General features: G+C 53.5%; 1 protein-coding gene across 1 annotated transcript in view; it reads left to right on the top strand.

Annotated features, from left to right (window-relative positions):
* The window catches only part of NECAB3 (N-terminal EF-hand calcium binding protein 3), a 29,595-nt gene that overhangs the window by 1,079 nt on the left and 9,262 nt on the right, over window positions 1–19,254 (top strand). Inside the window, exons 2-5 of the mRNA XM_064465808.1 lie at window positions 4,473–4,497; window positions 5,561–5,669; window positions 12,651–12,676; window positions 13,020–13,117. Of these exons, the coding sequence (XP_064321878.1) occupies window positions 4,473–4,497; window positions 5,561–5,669; window positions 12,651–12,676; window positions 13,020–13,117 (258 nt within the window). The remainder of the gene's footprint in view (window positions 1–4,472; window positions 4,498–5,560; window positions 5,670–12,650; window positions 12,677–13,019; window positions 13,118–19,254) is intronic.

The raw sequence follows: 19,254 nt of genomic DNA, 5'->3' as shown, positions 1-19,254 counted from the left end.
CCTAACGCACCAGGAGCTGTGGAGGAGGACGCTCTTTGTGCGGGTTGGAGGTCGGCCGGGCGTCCCAGCGGCTGCGGGTGGCTTGGGGGAGTGGAAGATGCAGAGTGGCCGTTTTTATTTTCACAAGACGGGTCCTGGCACAGTGCCTCCCATCACACGGCATCCCCTCAAGCCATATGGTGAGGGTGCTCCTGTGGAGAGGGAGCTGTGTGCCCTGGGGCCGGGGCTCTGGGGTCGCAGCGCCTCTCGCCCATGGCACCTGGTGGGGTGGGCAGGTGGCTGCATGCATGGCCGTCTCCCAGGGCAATGGTGCAGCCTGGGTCAGAGCCCACCTCCGCTGCTGGAGCACATCAGAGGTGATCAACTCCCCTGCTCCTGGCTGTCTTTTGTGAGCTGCAGGGTGCCTGGGTCAGGTGGGCTGGGCCCGAATCTCCCTGGTGGGCCACCAGCCCTTGCATTCCCCTGTGTCCAGCACCACTGGTGTCCAAGTCACCCTGTGGAGCCCAGGAGGTGCTGCCTCTGCCCTGCTGCAGGGACAAAGCAAGCAAGGGTTAGGGGAGAGGGCTGGTGTGGTGCCCCAGCACCCGGACAGTGCCAGCTGCCATCTCTGTCCTGTCCTGGTGCCACCCACCATGTCCCAGTTCATCCTGAAGGAGGGGAGCAGGAGATCTTGGGCAGCACTTTGGGAAGGTGAATGCCATGCCTGGTCTGGTCCTCCATCTAGGAGACCTCCTGGCATCACCAGGGAGCAGCTGGAAAGCACGGCTTCCTCAGCTGTGGTGGTGCTCACAGCTTCCAGTGGAGGGTAAGGGTCTCTCTCCTGCTGTGGGGGGATTGCAGACTGCAGGGTTCTCCAGCCAGCATCATTAACCACACTAATTACTTGGCTGATGAAAGATGGGCTGGAGGGGGGTTGGTGGTGACAGCTGTGTTCCAGCTCAGCTCCTCCGGGCACTCACTGAGTCCCACATCTATCCCTCAGGGTGTCATTAAGGCAATTAAAATGGGAAGTGTTAACAGCGCTAGCAGCTGCTTTCTGGGTTCTGTCGGCTTCCCTTCCTCTTCCCTGTGGCTTCCTTTGCTCCCGCCTCAGCTCCAGAGCTTGGCACGGTGAGTTTAGTATCTCTGCTTTTGGGTCTGGGCAGTTGGCTGGTCTCCAGCTGTCCCCCCCCAGGCTTGTCAGGACAAGCTGCAGTGGTGCGGGATCCCTGCCTGCCCGTCGGGCAGTGGGAAGACAGGGCTGCCCACAACAGATCCCATGTGGCAGCCGATGCTTCCCCTGGGACCGGAGCCATCATCTCCCTGCCCAGACATCGTCTGCATTCAAGAAAGGTGAGGAGGAGGTGGGCTGTGCCTGCAATGCTTCGTTGCAGGTGCGATACAAACTGCAGTGCTGCCATCACAGTTGTTTCTCTATGCAGACATCTCAAACCTCTGGGAGATTCATCCCCCAGGCTGGTGCTCTGGGCTTGCTTACTCCTCTCGCTGTATGAGAGGTTCAGAAAAGCCGCTTGGACGGCCCGATGTTTATCACCGGCGCGTGGCCGCAGCCTGCGTTAGCCTGTGGTGGGTTGATGAGCACAGTGTCCCCAGGGCAGCTGTCCCCTCCCCAGCAGCTGTTTTTTCCCTGGCTGCTTCCAGCCCTGCAGGCAGGGAGAAGCTCTATAATGCCCCTCCTTCCCAGGGTATGTGTGGGGTCAGCCCCAAGTAAATGCCATTTCAGTGCTTCCTCCGTCGGTCTCAGCATGACTGCCGCTGCAGGCACTGAGCGAGGCTGTGGTCACTTGGACACAAGCCCAAGAGCCAGGTGCTAAGGGAAGTGCCTCTCTCGGGCTTGAGGCAGCGTCCCTGTGTTTTTGCGACTGCCAGCTCCCGCAAGTGCAAGCAAGGGATTGCCCGTAAGGGCCTCTTCAGCAGCCAGAGCAGACCTGATCCCATTCCCAGCCTGGCTTTGCATCACTTTTCCCTGGCTTTGTCCCATGGCTGCTGTCTGTGCCGGGCTCTTGCACTGGGAGCAGCGCTTACCTGCCATTGCTGTGTGCGTGCCTGCACCCTGGGGGGGCGGGGGTTGCCCCGTGGAGTGTGGCTCTCTGCTATTTTTGCTTGGCTGGAGTTGGATCCTGCCTTGTGCACAGGAGCCGTCGGTGCTTTCTGGTGTGTGCAGTGCTCAGCTGGGGTCGGCTGAGGACGGGCTCACTGGAGGCAGCGGGGAGCCCCATCATCCCTGGGGGACGTGGAGCAGACATGGCCTCGCTTCACAGAGCTCTTGCAGCTCTGCTGCTTGCACCACATTTATTTTAAGCTTCAGGCAGCTGTTGTGTGTGCACTGGCAGGGCTTTTCTAACACACCGCTGGAGCAGGGGATTCCATGTGTGAGGGAGAAGTGTCAGCTCTGTTTGCTGAGGTTTATGCTGAATCCAGAATGGGCTCACCCCAGGTTAGAGACCTTCTCAGCCTCATGGGATCCCCCTTGCAAATTGTGCTCACCTTCTTAGCCTGCAGACAGACCCTGCTGAGCAAGACCAGCCTGGGAGCGGGAAATGTTTGACCTCACTTGAATCTGTATTTCTTAAGTGCCTGGGTGACACTTGACTGCCTTTGGGATGGGCTCGCTGGCCTCAGTGACATTTGGGGTCACAGAGATGTTGTTGCATGAGCCACATTCCCCTCTGATGACAGAGAGCTCTGCAGGATTAAGCTTTTGCCTTGATGGAAAGTGGCATGCCCAAGGCAGGGAGGTGGCAGGGAGGCACCGGCATGTGGGACCCGCTGGTGCTGCCCTTGCCTGCAGGCAGAGCTGCCCCTGCAGCCGGGAAGCCCTGGCGTGGGTAACCCTGCAGCCGTGAGACCCAGATGTGCAAGTGAGCCATTTAGCCTGGAGAAAGTTTTGCTTTAAAACCTGGAGAAAGCCCCAGTGTGTGGGAGCTGTGGGTTCCTGTCTCAGCCGGTAGCGGTAAAGCTCCAAAGCTTATCCAGTGAGTCCTTTGGGGTGTTCAGAGAGTGCCTGCCCCGCTTTCCTGGAAGGGAAGCAGCCTGGCCGGCTGGAAACCCATGTCCCAGAGGGACAGTTGCCTACTTCTGGTTGGGTCAGGGTTGCCCCTGTTCTCTGCAGCGGCTTGGGTCCGGAGGAGCTTGCCTTGCTCGGAAGAGCTTCCTCTGAGGAGGTGTCCCTGCTCCTGGTTTTGGTCGCGGGGAAGGATCAGGGAGCTCCCCGCTGGGACCAGCATCAGAAAAGCTTCTGTCCAGTTGCAAGCCAGTGAGCAGCTGAGGTTTCTCTGGGCAGCTGTTTTTTTACTTCTAAGTTATTTTTCAGGGACGTTTCAGTGGCTAGATATGGGCTTGTGCCCTCAAATCACGCAGCAAAGCTGTTAGTGAGCAGTGCAGAAGGGAGCTGGGGGCGGAGGGGGCAGCTGGCAGCAACACATCTTCCTGCGGCAGGGAGCAGAGCTGGTCCGGGGGTGGTTTTATCAGCAGTCTCTGCTTTGCAGGTGTGTGGAAAAGAATATAACAAAGTCTGCTTTCCCCTTTTCCTGCCCTTTTTTTATTCCTCATCTTTCTTCAGACCTTGAGATTTCTTCATCATCCAGGATGGTTAAAAAGGATGATTAAGAAGAAGAAAGTTGCCACACCCACAACTTTCTGTTGTAGGCTCTGTTAGGATGGGCTGGTCAAAACCTCGTACTGTTTGGTCTGGCGAGATGATCCCAGGCTTCAGAAATGGTGCTTTTCCTCACTGGAGTCAGCCCCAGACCTTCTGATAATTATTGGTGAAAGAGGAGCCAGGCAGGGATAAGAAGCCCCAGCTTTCTCCTGGGCTGCAGGCAGGAGCCTCGTAGTTGGGAACCTGGGTTGAAACCCTGAATTGGAGCAGCTCCCCATCTGTGCTCTGTGGCAGAATTAGTTAAAGATTAATTAATTCATTAATTATTAATTACAGTGTGTGTGTGCACGTCGAGGTGTTGCGGGAAGGATTGTTGTGAAGGGTGATTACAAAGTGCAGAACAAGAGCTGCTCCTCGGTGCAGATGGTAGAAGTGTCAGTGGTGATGCACAAAGTGCTCCCATTATGGTGTGGTTTTGTGCTTAATGTTCTTTTGTTTAAAGGGTCTGAAAAATTAAACACTTTCTATCACAAGGGTGCGTAGCAAAGCCCTTTCTACTTCATCTCCCTCTGCGTTCTTTAAAAGATGCTCAGTGTGAGTGCTGGGGTTGCTCAGGCAGCAGCGGCTGTGCTGAGAGCTTTGCACGTTGGAGGTGAGAAATGGTTTTTATCGTTTGCAAAGGGGAATTTCCCCAGAGGAGCCTGTGCAGCACTGGCCTGTGCAACCCAGGCAGCGGGGGCTTCTCCATGGCTCCCTGGGCTCTGGGATGTGGTTCTCCCAAGGTGGCAGTGCCAGGTGCTTCCCGGCTCACTGTTCAGCCACGCTGCTCTCCCTGCTGCCTCACTAAACCCTATTGTATTTTCTTTTGCAGATTTTCCGGCGAGCCGACAAGAACGGTGAGTGCTTTGTTCCTGCTGCTGCCTCCCGCTCCCTCTGAGGGTCTGAGCGAAGCAGCGCAGCCTGTCCCTGCTGGAAGGTTTGACTGAAAGAGTGAAGGAGGATTAGGGCAAGCAGCTCTCTGGCTGCAAGAAAAAGGCTTTTCTGCTCGCCCTGGAGGAAAAGGCGCTGGGGCCAAAGGCCTGGCCAGGGGGGCTGGGGAAGTGGGCTCCCCCAATTCACTGTCCACGCACCATGCAGGACAGGGACCCTTCCAAGCCCTTCTCCTGCCTACATGCACACGATCTCTCCTCTGTGCTGCTAGCAGTGAGAAGGGAAGGCAAACCAAGCTGTGCAGCAGGTAGCCCAGGGGCCATCAGGCTTCTGCTCTGTCCTTTGCAGGAATGATTCAGTCTCTGTGCTCAGTCCAGGGTTTTACGGGTGCCCCCTGTTGGGTGGCCCTGTTCCTGGATGCCCACTGGAGCCCCTGGCATTTGAGGGTTAGGCTCTGCTACCCAGTGTTTAATCTGGCACCCATAAACCAAGAAATCCAAAATCACAAGTTGTTTTTCTGGGCCTTCCCACCCTCTCTTGGGCTCTTCTCCTTCATGGTAGTTTGCAGGCTCCAGGAGCCACTTTTGTTGCGGATCAAAATGCAGCCCAGGAGCTGAAGTCCTCCACAGAGAGGAAGGAAAAAGTTCTTGAGTCAATGGAGAGATTTTATTTCCATAAAAACCTGATGCTCTCCTTGCTGTGCTGTTTGTGATGGACTCTGCTTGGACAGTCGTCTAAGTACAGCGTCTGCCTGTGTTTCTGAAAATGTTGCAGTGGGGTCTTTTGGAAGGGGCTGAAATTCCCACCTGGGAACCTGCTGCTGGAAAGCAGCAGGGGCCCTGCTTGCCAGCACTCCTGGGTTTTTGACACGGTGGGACACGCTTTCAATGAGATATCTGCTCTAATTATTATGCACAACACGCCCAATCATCCCACGCTCCCAGTAGAGAGGCTGCTGGGAGGATCGCTGGGGCCTGTGTGCTTCTTTCTGCAGATATATAATTACTGTTCCCTTTTATTTAAATGCAGATGATGGGAAGCTGTCATTTGAGGAGTTCAAGAACTATTTCGCTGATGGGATCCTGAGCTCGGAGGAGCTGTGGGAGTTATTCAGTGGCATTGACAGGTGTCATTCAGAGTAAGTACTGTGGTGGAACAGAGGAGAGGAGATGAAGGAGAATATAAAACTGCTTGACTGTAGATGGAGGACATTTGGAGGCGGGTGCGATAAATAGTCAGGGCGAGATAAACCTACCTCTTGAAACACGCAGATGTTAAAACCCATTGAACACCAGCTATGAGCGTTGGTGATAAGAGAAGCCAGATATTTTGAGAACAGTCATTATCAGATTTACTGTAGTTCCGTAAAAGCAAGCATCCATTTAAAGTTATATTACGTTAATTTGAAAAATGTATTCCAGAAATATACAGCTCTATAGAGCAGGTTGCGTGTCTGCAGGAGGAGCATGTGTGGACAATGATCCCTGCTCACACAGGGATCATCACTTTTCACTTACGTAAGAGCTGCTTTCCACCAGAAGTGGGCCTTATGAGTGTAACTGAATTTAGGCCAGCTACTTTTAAAAAAAGAAACCCCCAAGATCAGGAGAAGTAATTGCACTTAGCCCTGGTCTCCTCTTGAATGGTGCTATCTAGAGGAGCCTGTTGGGCCCATCAGGGTTTCTCATCCCAGTCTTTCAGATATCAGTGTGCCCTTGCTGGGGTCCCTGTGCCCTGCCAGCTGCTATGAACGCATGTGTGTTGGCACTGGGAGAAAGTGGCCGTTGATAAACTGCATGTCTGGGGGTGCCTGTTCAAACGGAGGGTGCTGCTTGGGGGCAAGGTTGGCTGCAGCTTCCTCCTGGTCTTGGGCGGGAGACTCGGCTCGGCTCTGGCTCGTGCTGCACCCCAGGAAGCATCTCCTGCACCTCTGTGACACCCTTGGCCAGGCCAGTGTCTGAGCAGGTCCCCACCAGGGAGAGGTAACTCGGAGCAGCCTTAGCTGCGCGCACTGGTCCCAGGGCTCTGCAGGGAGCTGGGGCAGTGGCACAGAGTGCCTATGCCAGGCGTATGCCACGCCGAGATGCCACCAGCCACCGAATGCTACCAAGCCACTGACAGTGAATACCCAGTGGTCCCTAGCTGCAAGTCCCCACATCATCCACCCAGGACTGGGGGAGTGGGGTTGATTGACTCCTGCCGAGTGTCGGGTGGTGGGTTTAGCTGATGCTCCCAGTTCAGTGATGGGGCAGAGAAGTGGGCTGGTGTGTGCAGCCCCTTGGTGCCTCTTTCTTTTAAGCCTGCCTGCCCATTGCTGCCTGTCCTACCAATTGGGCTTGTTGGATGTGGGCAGCAGGAGGCGTCTCCTGAAAATAACTCTGTGTCTTTGGGCTGTGATCCCAGGGAGTGGAGACGGAGTGAGCCATTCCCTTTCCTCTGCAAATGCTCCTTTCCTCTCGCTCCATTTTGGGGTGACCTTGGAGTCACCTCCCCATACAATACTGCTGGAAAATGGCTTGTGGCAAAGCAGAGAGTTTTAACTGTGCCCTTAACTGAATGGTGAAGGTATCCTGGTTTACCATCGCTTCCTGATTGAGCATCTTCCATCTGCCCAGAGCAGATAAAGAGAACTGACCAAAGGGCCCCGTGCGAGCAGGCTGTGTCTGGGAGCCATGCATGGCCTCAGCTGCAGCAGTGCCCTCAATAACTCGTTATCCATAATGATGGTGTGGTAGCTATGACAATGTGGCAGTTGCGGCATTGAGCTGGTGACATCTATTAGCAGGGCATGGCCATTGGATCTTTGATCTCTTTCTGCCATGAAGAGCAGAAGGGACCCTGTGGACAGAATTGGTTTCCAAATTCCTGCGTTCAGTGACTTCAAGCAAATGTGGGAGAAGCCGCCCCTCCAGCCCTGCGAGGATGCCCTTGTTTCTGCAACAGCAGGAGGGAAAGCCCAGCCCTGAGTCCATTGCAGGTGTAGTTCTTGTTTCTGTCCCTGGCTGGGACATGGTCCGTGGGCACATGTGCAGGATCAGTGCATGGGACAGCTTCAGTGTCAGCAAGCAGGAGTGGGACAGGACATGGGAGGTGGCAGCAGGGAACTGTACCTGATTTCTTCAGCTTCATCCCCAGCCTGTGGAGGAGGAGGTGGGACCTCCACGAGGGAGCCTGGTGCTCAGCTTATTGTCTGATAAGAGGAATCCTGCCCCCCGCAAACAAAGTGGGACAGTGCTGGGTCTGCCTGAGTGCTCTGACCCAGAGCTGCGCACTTGCTGGGACGAGGGACTGGGAGAGAGAGGCCTCTTCCCAGGGAGGCATGACCCTGCCTGTCCCCAGGGGCTGGCCAGGGACTGCTTGCCCACTGCACAGTGGCAGGTAATGGATATCAAGCAGCGTTCAGCGCGCTGGGCCTCGTAGAGGTCTCTGTGGCTCTGTGTATAGAGCTGGACTTTCTGGCATTTGTTTTTGGGGTGTGCAGGGGGAGTTGCTCCTTTGTACAACCTCTGGTGTCCTGTAAGGGCTGTGCTGGTGCCCTGCTGTCCCCTCAACATGGGGGCTGGACAGCCCCTGTGCCCCGGGCTGCCTGCTTGCCTTGGACTTGCAGGAACTTAGTATTCTTGAGGAGCTGGCTGAGATTTGCTGCCAAATTCAAGAGTTGTTACCTGAGGTAATACTTAAAGTATTACAAAGCTGGAAAGCAACTACAGGCTCTACACACATGTCTGGCGTGCTTCTTTCATGTCCCATAGCTTTTCTGATGATGGGAGAGTTTCACCCTTAATCCAGTGGGTGGATTTGGCCACAGGGATGCTGTGTTCCTCAGGTATAGGCTGAAACTTGTGTTTCTTTATCAGTGCCAGCCTGACCCAAGGAGAGACAGTAACAGAGACCTTTATACCCAGGCGCTCTCCGTGTCTGGGTAACAGAGCACTGCCCAGACACGTCCTGACCCTCACCCATCACTGCAAACCTGCAGCTGCTCCCCTGGGTCCCAGAGCTGACGTTTGGGAAGATGAATATTTCAGAGGTCTCATGCGTTACTTGTTCTCCTTCCAGAGACCCCACGGCACCACACTCCCGTTTTGTCTGTGTCCTTCCCATCCGATCTTCACCTTCCGTCCACCCGGCGCTCAGGTGGGATGCTGTGGCCTCAGGCACCTCCGTTGGGTTCAGCTCAGATTTTGTGTTTTCCCATGAGGCTTTTCTGGTTCTGCATTTCTGAAAATTGTTCTATTTTGCTTTTAAAATATCTCCTTGCTCTGATTCTTTGACATTTAGAAAATTATGTTGAAACTGAATTCAACTCTTTATTGCAATTTGGTACAACAGCTAGGTGCGCCATTTCATTTAGCTTGTCAGAAGGCTCCATGGCACTGGTGCAGAACAGAAAGATTCATCTTCCTGGAAAAGTGTATTTTCATCCACTGAAATGTCTGGGTGAGAAGAGACAAGTGTTTTTGAAGGGATGAAAAAGCTCCACTGCTGCAAAAGCATCTTGGGAGACGCACAGAGTGGTTTGCTCTCCGAGCAGCCCTGTGTCCATCTGCAGCCCAGCCAGGTGGGATGGCAGCGGGTCCCAGGGTCTCACAGGGGCAACTTACTGGAGAGTTGGTTACAGAGGGCTTTGGTCCGAACATTGTGGTGTTGCATAGGTTGCATTACTACTGCTCTTCGCAGGGTACTGTGAAACCTGCCAGGAAGTGTGACATGGACCTCACGTGTCTTTCTGTCCTGCATCTGTTTTAGAAGAATAAGGTTTAGAAGATTTAGAAAAACAAGGTCTGATAAATCCTCCTTTGCGTGAGAGTGGTCAGATGGTGGTGGCAGGAATTGGGTATAGACTGCCCAGAGCCTGTGTCTCTGACCTTGAGCCACAAGTGAAAGAGGTGGGAGTGCTGACCTGGTGGTTTTTAAAAGCTCTCAGTGGAAATAAACTCAAGCCTCTGGTTCCGTGGAAGAAGGGATTTGTGTGAACCTCCCTCTTCCCTCTTTAGTCAGAGACTCAGAGCTGCACTGTGTGCCAGTCTTTGAATGAAGGAGAGTGACTGAAACACCCTGGGTCACACTAGGAAGGTTTGGAAACCAACTCTGTGATGGCAGCAGAGGTTCCCAACATGATAAATGATAAAAATAAAAAAAATCCCATCTGCTTTGCTGAAGCTGATTGCTGCTTTCTTGCATAAATTCCAGGCACATTCTGACAAAATCCCGACAGCATAATGATGGCAAGATCCTTCATCATCAGTTCAGGCTTAATTACAGTTAATCAGTGGTTTGAGCACAGTCAAAATACAGCTATTTGGAAATGTGGAGAGTCTCAGGATGAGTGCTTTGGAGGCAGAGGATGGCTCTTATCTTGGAGCGGGAGAGGGGATGGCAGAGACAGGAGCGGAGCAAAGCCTGCTGCCCCTTTGCAGCCCTGCGAAATGGGTCGGGATTTGACATGCAGGTTCCTTACATGAGCTCCTCCTGGTTTCTGGTATGAAGTAGCTTCTGGTAGCCTGAAAATGGCAGCATTGGCCCTGCTATTTGCTTGCTGCGGTCTGTCCTGCCCCTAGCCGTGCCCTGGGGGCTGCTGCAGGATGTGGAACATGGGGAGAGGTGGCCCCGCAGTGTTGCTGACGGACCAGGCTGCATTGGGAAGGGAGCAGATCTTCCACCGGACAACTCCCAGAGGGCTGATTTTTGCCACAGGATCTTGGTGGTTGGTTCAGTGTTTAACTGTTCAGTGTTTCAGTGATTGATTAGTTAACGTCTATTTTTAAGCAGCAAACAGACAAAATAGAAAGAGTTATTAATAATCTCTGGCCTCTCCTTAGAATCCAGAAGGTTGGTGTTGGTAGTAACTCTTTGTCACACAGACGTCTGCTCACGAGAGCTGAGTTGGGGAACTGGGCAGTGGGTTGAGCTGGTGGCCCCTTCTTCTCCCTGGTGAGACCAGTCTCAGCCCCAGGTTCTCACTGGGGACAGTTGCAAACGCCTGGATAACGGATGCATTAGGTGTTTTGTTATGTCCTGTCCCTATCCCCTCTTTTGTGAATTTTACCCATCTCTTGGATGGGAACCAGTGCCTTCAGTTACTGCTCTGAGGCATGGGTCTAACAAGCAATGCTGTGGATGCTGTGGTGCCAAGTCTTCAGTGGCAGTGCAGCAGCAGCAGCAGCAGCTCTGCAGGCTCCAGGCAGCTTTCAGAAATACGTGGAAAATTTAACAAGGAGGAAGATATTTTTCCAATTTAAATTTGTGTTTCAAACCCTGGTCATTCTGTCTAGCAGAGCTGTGGTTGGGTTCATGGAGCTCCTCAGAGATGGGATCAGCAAAGTTTGATGGAGTGGAGCTGACAGAAGAAGGGGCTGTGGTTTCGCTGATTATCTGTATTGAGTCTCAAGGGAAACACTTTTTATCCACTTTAAAAACTGGCTGCAGTGCCAGAACAGTGCGCCAGAGCCCTGCCTTAATCAGCTCCTGCGGTAGGTGTTTAAAATAGATGAGCCAAATCACATCATAAAACTGCCCATCTCCATTGCCTAAGAAGGCGCCTGACACAATTAGCTACACAGAGGGTCTGCAGTCCCACTGCTGCGGGTCTGCAATGACATCCACACCAAACTATTTTGATGATTGAAGCACTGCCTGTTATTAAAGTACACTAAATGGAAGCCCAGCACAAAGAGAGATGCGGAAACCAGCCTTTAATGTTTGGGGAAAAAGCTGTAGGAAGATTTTGCTTAAATTATTACACCTGTACTTGGCATGGCATTTTGGACACTCCCCACACTCTCCTGTAATCCTACCTCTGTTCATTTTTGCCCCTTTGCCTTGTGAGCAGTGTCAGCGGGGGGACAGGGTGATGTGGCCGTGGTTTGACTTCCCTTGGGCAGCAGCACTGCAACTGTCCTGGTGCTTGGAGCCCTGCAAACTCCAGGTATCACTGGCTCCTCCACATGTGACAGCACCTAAACAGTTAAAAAACTCTCCTTCATGCTCTCTTCCACTTTCCCAATCAGGATTAAAAATGGTTGTAATCATTTAGGGGACTTTGAGACAGCAGAATTTCTTGAGTGGAGGCTGATTTGAATAAACATTATCCTGGGGCATTTCCCTGGGGCTCTGCGGGTGACGCTGGGCATCAAAAGCAGCTCTGCCTCCATGACTTTGGCCGTCTGAACAGATCTGACAGCTTCATGTGAACCCACAGGTCTGCTTGACATCCCGTCCCAAAAACATGTGGCTGTTTCTGGACCTTTTCTCCACCCCAGCAGGGCCTTTATTAGCAACAGGAGGGACCTGTCCAAGCCCTGCAGGGATGCCAGCATTGATTCTCCAATGCAGTGCTCTCTGGTATCAAAAAGGGGTGGGGGACTGGCCCCTGCTTCCAGGTTTTTGGACCCAGATCACTGCTTTGATGGCCTTCATGGCAGGGTCAACCCCTCTCATGGGCTGTGAAGCCATCCAGCCCTCTGCCCTAGGAGCCTGAAGGCAGCCCCATGTCTCCTGGGCTCTGAAGACAGGGAAGAGGAGGAGCAGGTGGGGGCACTTGTGGGCAAATGGGAAAGGAGGGTGCCTGGTGCCATGGGGCAGCCGTGAGGGAGGACCTGGGCTGAGGTCAAGGGAGACAGGAGGAAGGAGCCCTGAGTAAATGCTTTGTACCTTTGAGGGGAGAGGATGGGTTGAAGAAGCAGCTTCTGGGGCTCATCAGCTCCAGGGCTCAGAAATGGGGCTGCCAGCCCAGCTGGCTAGCCCAGTGTCGTGGGGCACTGCCTGCCTTCCCTGACCTCACTCCCAGCCCCATCCTGCTCTCACAGATGCTTTCCCAGCACACTCCAGCTCCAGGAGATGTTGGTGGAGCAGCTTTGCTTTCTCCTTCAGCCCCTGAATCAGAGGTGATGCTCTGCAGCCCTGCCTGGGCGCTGCAGGTGCTGGGCATGGCTTCTGAGCTGCTGGCTCTAAACTTGTGCAGCTTTTTATTTTTCTGATACAGCTTTTGAAAATTCATGGGAGGAGCAGTAAATGCACTGAGGGCTCAAGGCAAGCCCTCAAGACCCTGCTCACCACAGCTGTTTCTCCCGAACCAGCACCACCGTCTAACAAGAACTTGTTTTTCTGTTTCTTGTAGCAACGTGGACACGGAGAAATTGTGCGGTAAGTAGGTTCATATTCCTGCCTCAGAGAGCATCCTCTCTCGAGGGTCTGTGGTGGGGCTTTGTACATGTCTGTCCCGGGCAGGGCTGGACGGTCAAGTGGCACAGACAGTCTCTGTATCCCAGCACAGAGGGCATCTGTGGTTTTCCTAAGGGATGGGGCATTTTGGCCCTGGGGATAGGAGAGGACTCTTCATTTCAGTCCAGGTGGGAGCGTGACTCTGGAGAGGGACGCGAATGTCCCCTTGCAGCGGTGGGCTGTGTGTGGGCAGCAGCAGGCGCCCACAGGCTGGCAGGGATGGAGGTGCTCGGGAAGCTCACTGTGATCTTCTTTCCTGCTTCAGATTATTTCTCAGCATATCTTGGAGAATACAGGAATGTGCTTTCTGCTCTGGAAGCCCTCAACTCTGCGGTCCTGGCAGCCATGGACAAAACCAAGCTGGTAAGTATGGGACGGTGGGAGGGCAGTGGGGCAGGCGGGTGAGGAACAGAAGCCCTGGTGATCTTAGCTGCTTGCTTAGGGTTAAACTTAGGTGTCAGAGGCAGCAAACGTGGTACCTCCGAGATCAATGGGGTTGCCTGTGTGTCCTTTGGTTGTTTCCATGTGTAGTGAGTGCACGGCCTGCAGCGTGCCTGGAGGAGAGGGAGGCGTGCTGGAGGAGGAGAAGGGTAGAGCTACTGGTTTTGTGCTGTGGAGACATTTTGCACCCTCCTTCCTCAGAGGGCTCTGGCAGTGGTTGTTTCAACAGCTCCTTGCAGACCACCTGCAGGGTCCTGCCTGGGTCACTGATTCTGGGAGCATCGCTGATAACCTGTGTGCTCCATCCCTGAGCTAAAGCAAGGCCTTTTCCACAAAGGAGTGTGGCATGCAGTGGGGACTCCGGGGTTGAGCCTGCTCTGGACTGACCCCAGCAGCTTGTGCTCAGCACAGCCTGTGCTCACAGCGACAAAAATTGGGTGCTGGTGAGGGCGCAGGAACTGCTGCACTGCGAAGGCTGCTTTGGGAAACAGTGAGGTGTCTGGGAGAAGGTGGGAAAGGGTGAAATTCATTGACTTGTGCCGTGTGCTTCCCTGTAGTGAATTCTCTCCCCCTCCCTGTAGCTTGTACTGATGGGAGGCAGGTTGGAGGCTGCTAATTAGGGCAAGCAGCCTCCTACTCTGTGAGCTCCCCTGCCTCTGCATCAGAGGGCAGCTGTCTGCAGTGCAAAGTGTCATGGGTGAAATACAGCCACGAAAAAGCAGTGGCCAGTACTGGAAGGGACCCTCCTCGGTGACCAGCAGCCCCCTTTGCATTCAAAAGGTATTAAATGGTTTAGCCGTGTGCTTGGGGCTGGTGCTGTTTTACAGCCATGGGAAGGGCCGGCCCTTTCTTTCCCACTGCTCTCACCCAGGCAAGGTCTGTGCAGATCCAGGTGCTCTCATCCCAGCCCTGAGCTCCTGGGTGCCCCGATGCAGATACTGACCCTGCTGGGAAGCATCCCCCTGCGCCTCCCTGGTCTGCTGGGCACTGCGCTGGGCAGAAGGCAGGACAGGACAATGCTCCCACCCTGTGGTCAGGGCTCTTGCAGAGCTGTGGGAAATCTGCCACTGCTAGAGACTGGCAGAGATGATAAATGCCGCATTCTTACCTGCGGTGACCCAAATATATTCCCATGTTTGTATTTCCAGAATGGGAATTGATCTTGGATTATTGTGGGATCAGTGGGTTCATTAGGTTGGATTTTAACCAAAGCTCACACCTCTCTGAGCCAGGGGAGGGGGCAAAGAACAGAGATTTTCCATAGTACACATATGCTCCTCATTTATGTTCATTCAAACACCTTTAATGCCACCATGGCTGAGGACACAGAGCCCCAGTTTGGCAGAGAGACCACCCTCCTGGAAGAGCCAAATGAAATTTCATCCTGGGGAGCTGCTTTTGCTGGAGATGCAGCTGTGCTGTCCGCTGAGCAAACTGGAAGAGATCTGCCCGCTCCAGCAGCCCTCACCATAAAGCTGTGCTTCCAGAACAGGGCTGTGGGGTCAACAGATGTTGGAGGATCTTCAGTCCATGCTTGTTTTTCCCCAGGCTGTATTTAAGAGAGCTTCACATGACTCCCGAGGAGGCAGCAATACCCAGACCAGCTGGAAGAAGAAGAAGCGTTCTCTGACTTGAGCTGGTTCTCATCAGTTGAACCAGAGCATCTCTTGGTTAGGTCCATCTCTGGTAGTTCCTTACTTTTGCTGCTACAGGATTGCTCACCCCTGCATCCTCCAGGTACTTACCCCACAGCTGTAAAAAGGCTCATGAAAATACGAGCTCACTTTAAAAGCAGGAAAACAGACAGAGGACATGGGCTGCTTTGTTGGCACAGCAAAAGAGGAACCTGGGAGATTGTGCTGGGCTTGCTCAGACCATGCCAGGGTGATGAGCTGCAGGGAGGAGAGAGAGGGAAATAAGGAAACCAAAGTTCAGAGGGAATGTGCAGTGGCTCTGTGTTTGGGAGCTGTGGGTTGAAGCAGTGCTGCTAAAAGCCTTTTTGGGATCGAGGATTCCCACCTTCGCATGTGCCATCGCGGTCGCAGCAGGCCAGGGTACCCGGACGGGATCAGTGGTGTGTCTCAGCGGCTGTCTCCTCGCTGGCAGGCTCCTCAGTCCGCTGCCTGCTGTGCACGTTGGTGACCGCAGGATAAACACTGCGCTAAAGCATGGGAAATGTGAGCCTGGCTCGTCCTCACTGTGTGACTGCAGTTACTGTAGGAAATAGTGTATGTGTGGGCAGCAAACCTGCTTGTGGTCTTTGTTGTGGATCCACAGGTTGGCAGGAGGAAACCAAATCATTAGGGGTTCCTACACTGTCATCCTTCCTCGCTGGGTTGCCAGAAACATGGTAAAGAAAAGATGCCTCTTCAAGAAAAGGTGGTTTTTCTCCAAATTCCATCATTCCCACTTAACATTTGTAAAATATAACTGTTGATAGCTATGCTGCAGTATATTAAATACAGCTTATCCCGTGGCTAAGCTTGGCGTTTGCAATATAATGGTGTCAGAGTAGGAAGTGAATTGTGGAAATACCTTGGGAAACAGTCTGATACTTCTCACAGGGGGCCCGAATGCTAAAATCTTTCCATTCTCCATTTTACAAAAACTGCAAATTAATCTATAAATACCTCTCCCAGTCAGGTGCTTTTATTTCTCCTTTGGCAGGAATTATGCGATCACCTATTCCACTCTGTCCTGAGCTTAACTATCATCACAAGAAACTAATAAAGCCTCTCAAAAGCAGAATTACAGCAGTTCTTGGCAACTTTGGGATTTTCATTTGGGTCAATGGAGCTGAAACACCAGTCCACAGCCCAAAAGCCTTGTCTCGTGCTTGCTGAGTTATTTCCTCTGTGACTCCTTCCCGTGAATCTTTGCTATGAGCAGAAAATGCTGTGCTTAGCGAGGCAGAGCACATTTCTATTAAGCCTCTGTTTGCAGAGGGGTTCAAGTTGCGTAGCGCAACACCTGACAAGAGGGTTTTGCTGTTTGCCCCCAAGTGAGGAGTGCGAAGGGGGCCGGGCAGCTGAACGGAAGAGAAGGTGCATTTTCAGTTGATTTTCTCCCCTGGCATGAAATTTTCCAAGTCGATGCAGAAGGGTGAAACAGCATTTGGGGCTCTCTTGAGAGGTGGTTATTTCCATCCTTCTCTCTGGCGCGTTCCCCTGGGCGTGCTGTGTTTGACGAGGCGAGAGACAGGAGGCAGCTGGCTCGTCCTGTGCAATGCTCGCCCGAAATACTGAAGTGTCTGCGTGGGTTCCTGCTTTGCCCTTGCAAGGTGGGCTGGGGCATCTGGGACTGGGAGGATGGGGAGCCCTCTGCGCAGCTTTGCTGCCATCCTCTTCCTCTGCCAGAAAAATGAGATTCATTTTCAAGCACAGATGAAAACCCACTGGCAGCATGGCTGCGGGGCAGGGGGCTCTGCTCGCCCAGGTGCTGGGGGGCTGTGGGGAGTGGCTGTGGCTGTCCTTTGCCCACTCCAGCACCAGCCCAGGGCAGTGCTCGGTAGACGAGCATCCTCTCCATTTACCTTCCCCCACTCTGCTGTGCCAGCAGCCCCAGGCAGATGCAGCTCCAGGACTGGGCTGGTGGCTCGGCTGTGGTTCAGAGGAACCAGGAGACCATGTGGGAATCAAGACCTTCTGTGCTGCCTCCCAAAAAAGATTTTTGACACCAGCGTCCACGTGTTTTTGAGCAGAGCTTCTGGAATTCAAGATACTCAGTTCTCCCATGTGTTGGAGATAAACACAGTAGGAATTGGAAATATTTGACCTGAGTAATGTGGTATCATTGCTGGAATCTGTTTTGGACAGGAAAGAGGGAGTTCATGGTGTTTGGCAGGGTGAAGGCAGCCTGGCTCCTCATCTGTGCCAGAGCCTTGGGGGTATGTGAGGATACCATAGGGAAGGCAGAGGTGACTCTGGTCCTGTCTGTCTCCTTGTCTTATCAAGGAAAGGGTTGACCTCTCCTGGTGGATGCTCCTGTGGAGGAACCATCCCTCCTGCATCATGCGGAGGCTCCTTCCTTGACCTCCCACTGCCAGTTGTGTCTCTTTTAATGCTCCCAGTGATGTCCCATGGTTTCTGTGGCCCTTGAGGAGCTGGGCAAGGGGGCTGGTCGTGAGGAAAGGAGTCTGCTATGACAGCTGGACAGTGCTTCCCAGCTTCTTCCCCCATGCAATCTCTGATCCTTTTCTAATCGTCTGCTAAGCTGAGTCAGTTCACTAAAGCAACTGCAAAGCCAGGTGGGTGCTTTTCTGCCCGTTCAGTGAGCTGAATTGGCTCCCTGAAGCACCAAATGACCTTTATACCAAAATTAAAAAGAGCGAATTCAGTTCACTGGTTTTCACTGGCTCATCCCCTGTACCCAGTGCTGAGCCGCTTCAGTGCCAAGATCAGAAATCACCTCCCATAGTGAAGTTGCTGCAGTGCAGGTGCTGTGTGGACCTTCTCAGCTTGTTCCTCCCACCCTTGCGTCTCCCCACAGAGCTCGCGGGTCCTGCAGCACCGGCTGCTGGGAGGAGCTTTCCTGCCTGCTGGAGCAGCCCCCTTGCCCATGCCAGCAGCTGCAGGCAGTACATTCAGAAAGGACAGCTTTGCTTCAGTGCTCTAGATGTGCACGGCCCCCAGCCTGGAGCGCTGTGGCTCGGTTGTCGACTGGCTGTACCCAGACAGACGGTGTGTCCTGAATTCACAGCACAAGCAGCAGTTGTGTTGCCAGCCTGATCGGACACGTGCTTATTAGGGTGATGGTGGATAGGCACAGAAATAACCCCGAGTGCAAATGAAAAACAGTTTACTTCTCTGGGAGCATTTGAATTGACTTTGCACACCTGCAGCAGGAGCTGTGCCCCACCGGTGGGATGCTTTGAATGCGTGGTTGTCATCTGCCCATGGAAATATCTTGTCCACGTACTTGGCACTGTGCTCCTGGTAGTTGCCTTTTGCCATCCATTCGAGCTGGAAAGATGTGAGTGACGCTGCCTATTTCAGGACCCCTGCCCAGGCTGCTGTGCCCTTCTCCAGGCTTGCCAGGACCTTAATCTGGCAGCCCGTGCCATGAAACAGGGTGTTCAGCTCTTAAGCACATCTTCTCAGGAAAGCCACGTAACATTGAAGACGCCCTGAGAGCGTGATGTTACTCACCGTGTCCCTCCTGGCATGGTTGGCTCCACCTTCTGGAGGCTCTGCAAGGCCAAGTGGTGGAGCCCTGCGGAGCTTTGGTGGAGTAGCTTCAGTTGGAAGAGCAGCTCCGGGCAGCAGAACCTCTTCTTGTCCATCGTTATCCAGTGCCCATCAGGGGCCTGAAATCTGGCTGGATGATGGTAGCCTTGGTAGTCAAGGTCGTCTTTGTAGACCATGGAGACATAGCAACATTGCTTCCTCAGCTAGATCACTGTTGTCTTCTTCAAGGCCTTCAGCACCGGTGTGTGGCTGGGGCTCTCCATCCGCAGGCTGTGCAGGTAGCTGGAGAGGAAGCCACCAGCTGCACCAAGGTGGTAGGTGGACTCTCTCCAGGTCTTGCCCAGGCAGGCAGAGGTAGCATGGGGCACTCCTGCCCCAACCTCCATGGCCAGACCGGTGACTCTGCTGTAGGTACAGAGGGAAAGAAATCTGGTGTTAGCCATGTGCAGGGCTGGCACCCCAAAGCTCTCAAGAAGCACCTCTCCAACTTTTCCCTGTTGGTGGAGGGGTAAGAATGGGGGTTGGCCATGAGCACGGGCTGTTCCTCTGGGAGGACTTTCAGGCCACAGAAGAATAGGTGGCTCCACAGGTTTTCCATGCCCTCCCAGTCCTCAGTGAAGCTGTGCTTGAGTGGGTGAGTCCTGGGTGCTATGGTGAAGCCCGCCATGCCTTCAGCAGGATGCTGCTGGGTCTCCCACATTGTGCCTGCACTGCAGGGATGCAGCGACATGGTCCTTAGCACAAACTTGGGTTTCTTCTGGCCTGCAAACCCTGCCCGGGTGAAGCTGCTGCTGTTGTCTATGATGGCTGCAGGCTTTGGCATGACTAGGACTCCTGAGGGATGCCGGGGAGGAAGAGCCTCACCTTGCAGTG

This window comes from Phalacrocorax carbo, chromosome 14 (genome assembly GCF_963921805.1).
Source record: "Phalacrocorax carbo chromosome 14, bPhaCar2.1, whole genome shotgun sequence".
Taxonomy (NCBI): Eukaryota; Metazoa; Chordata; class Aves; order Suliformes; family Phalacrocoracidae; genus Phalacrocorax; species Phalacrocorax carbo.
The sequence above is the reverse complement of the archived record's forward strand: the minus strand, read 5'-3'. Positions and strand labels throughout refer to the sequence as shown.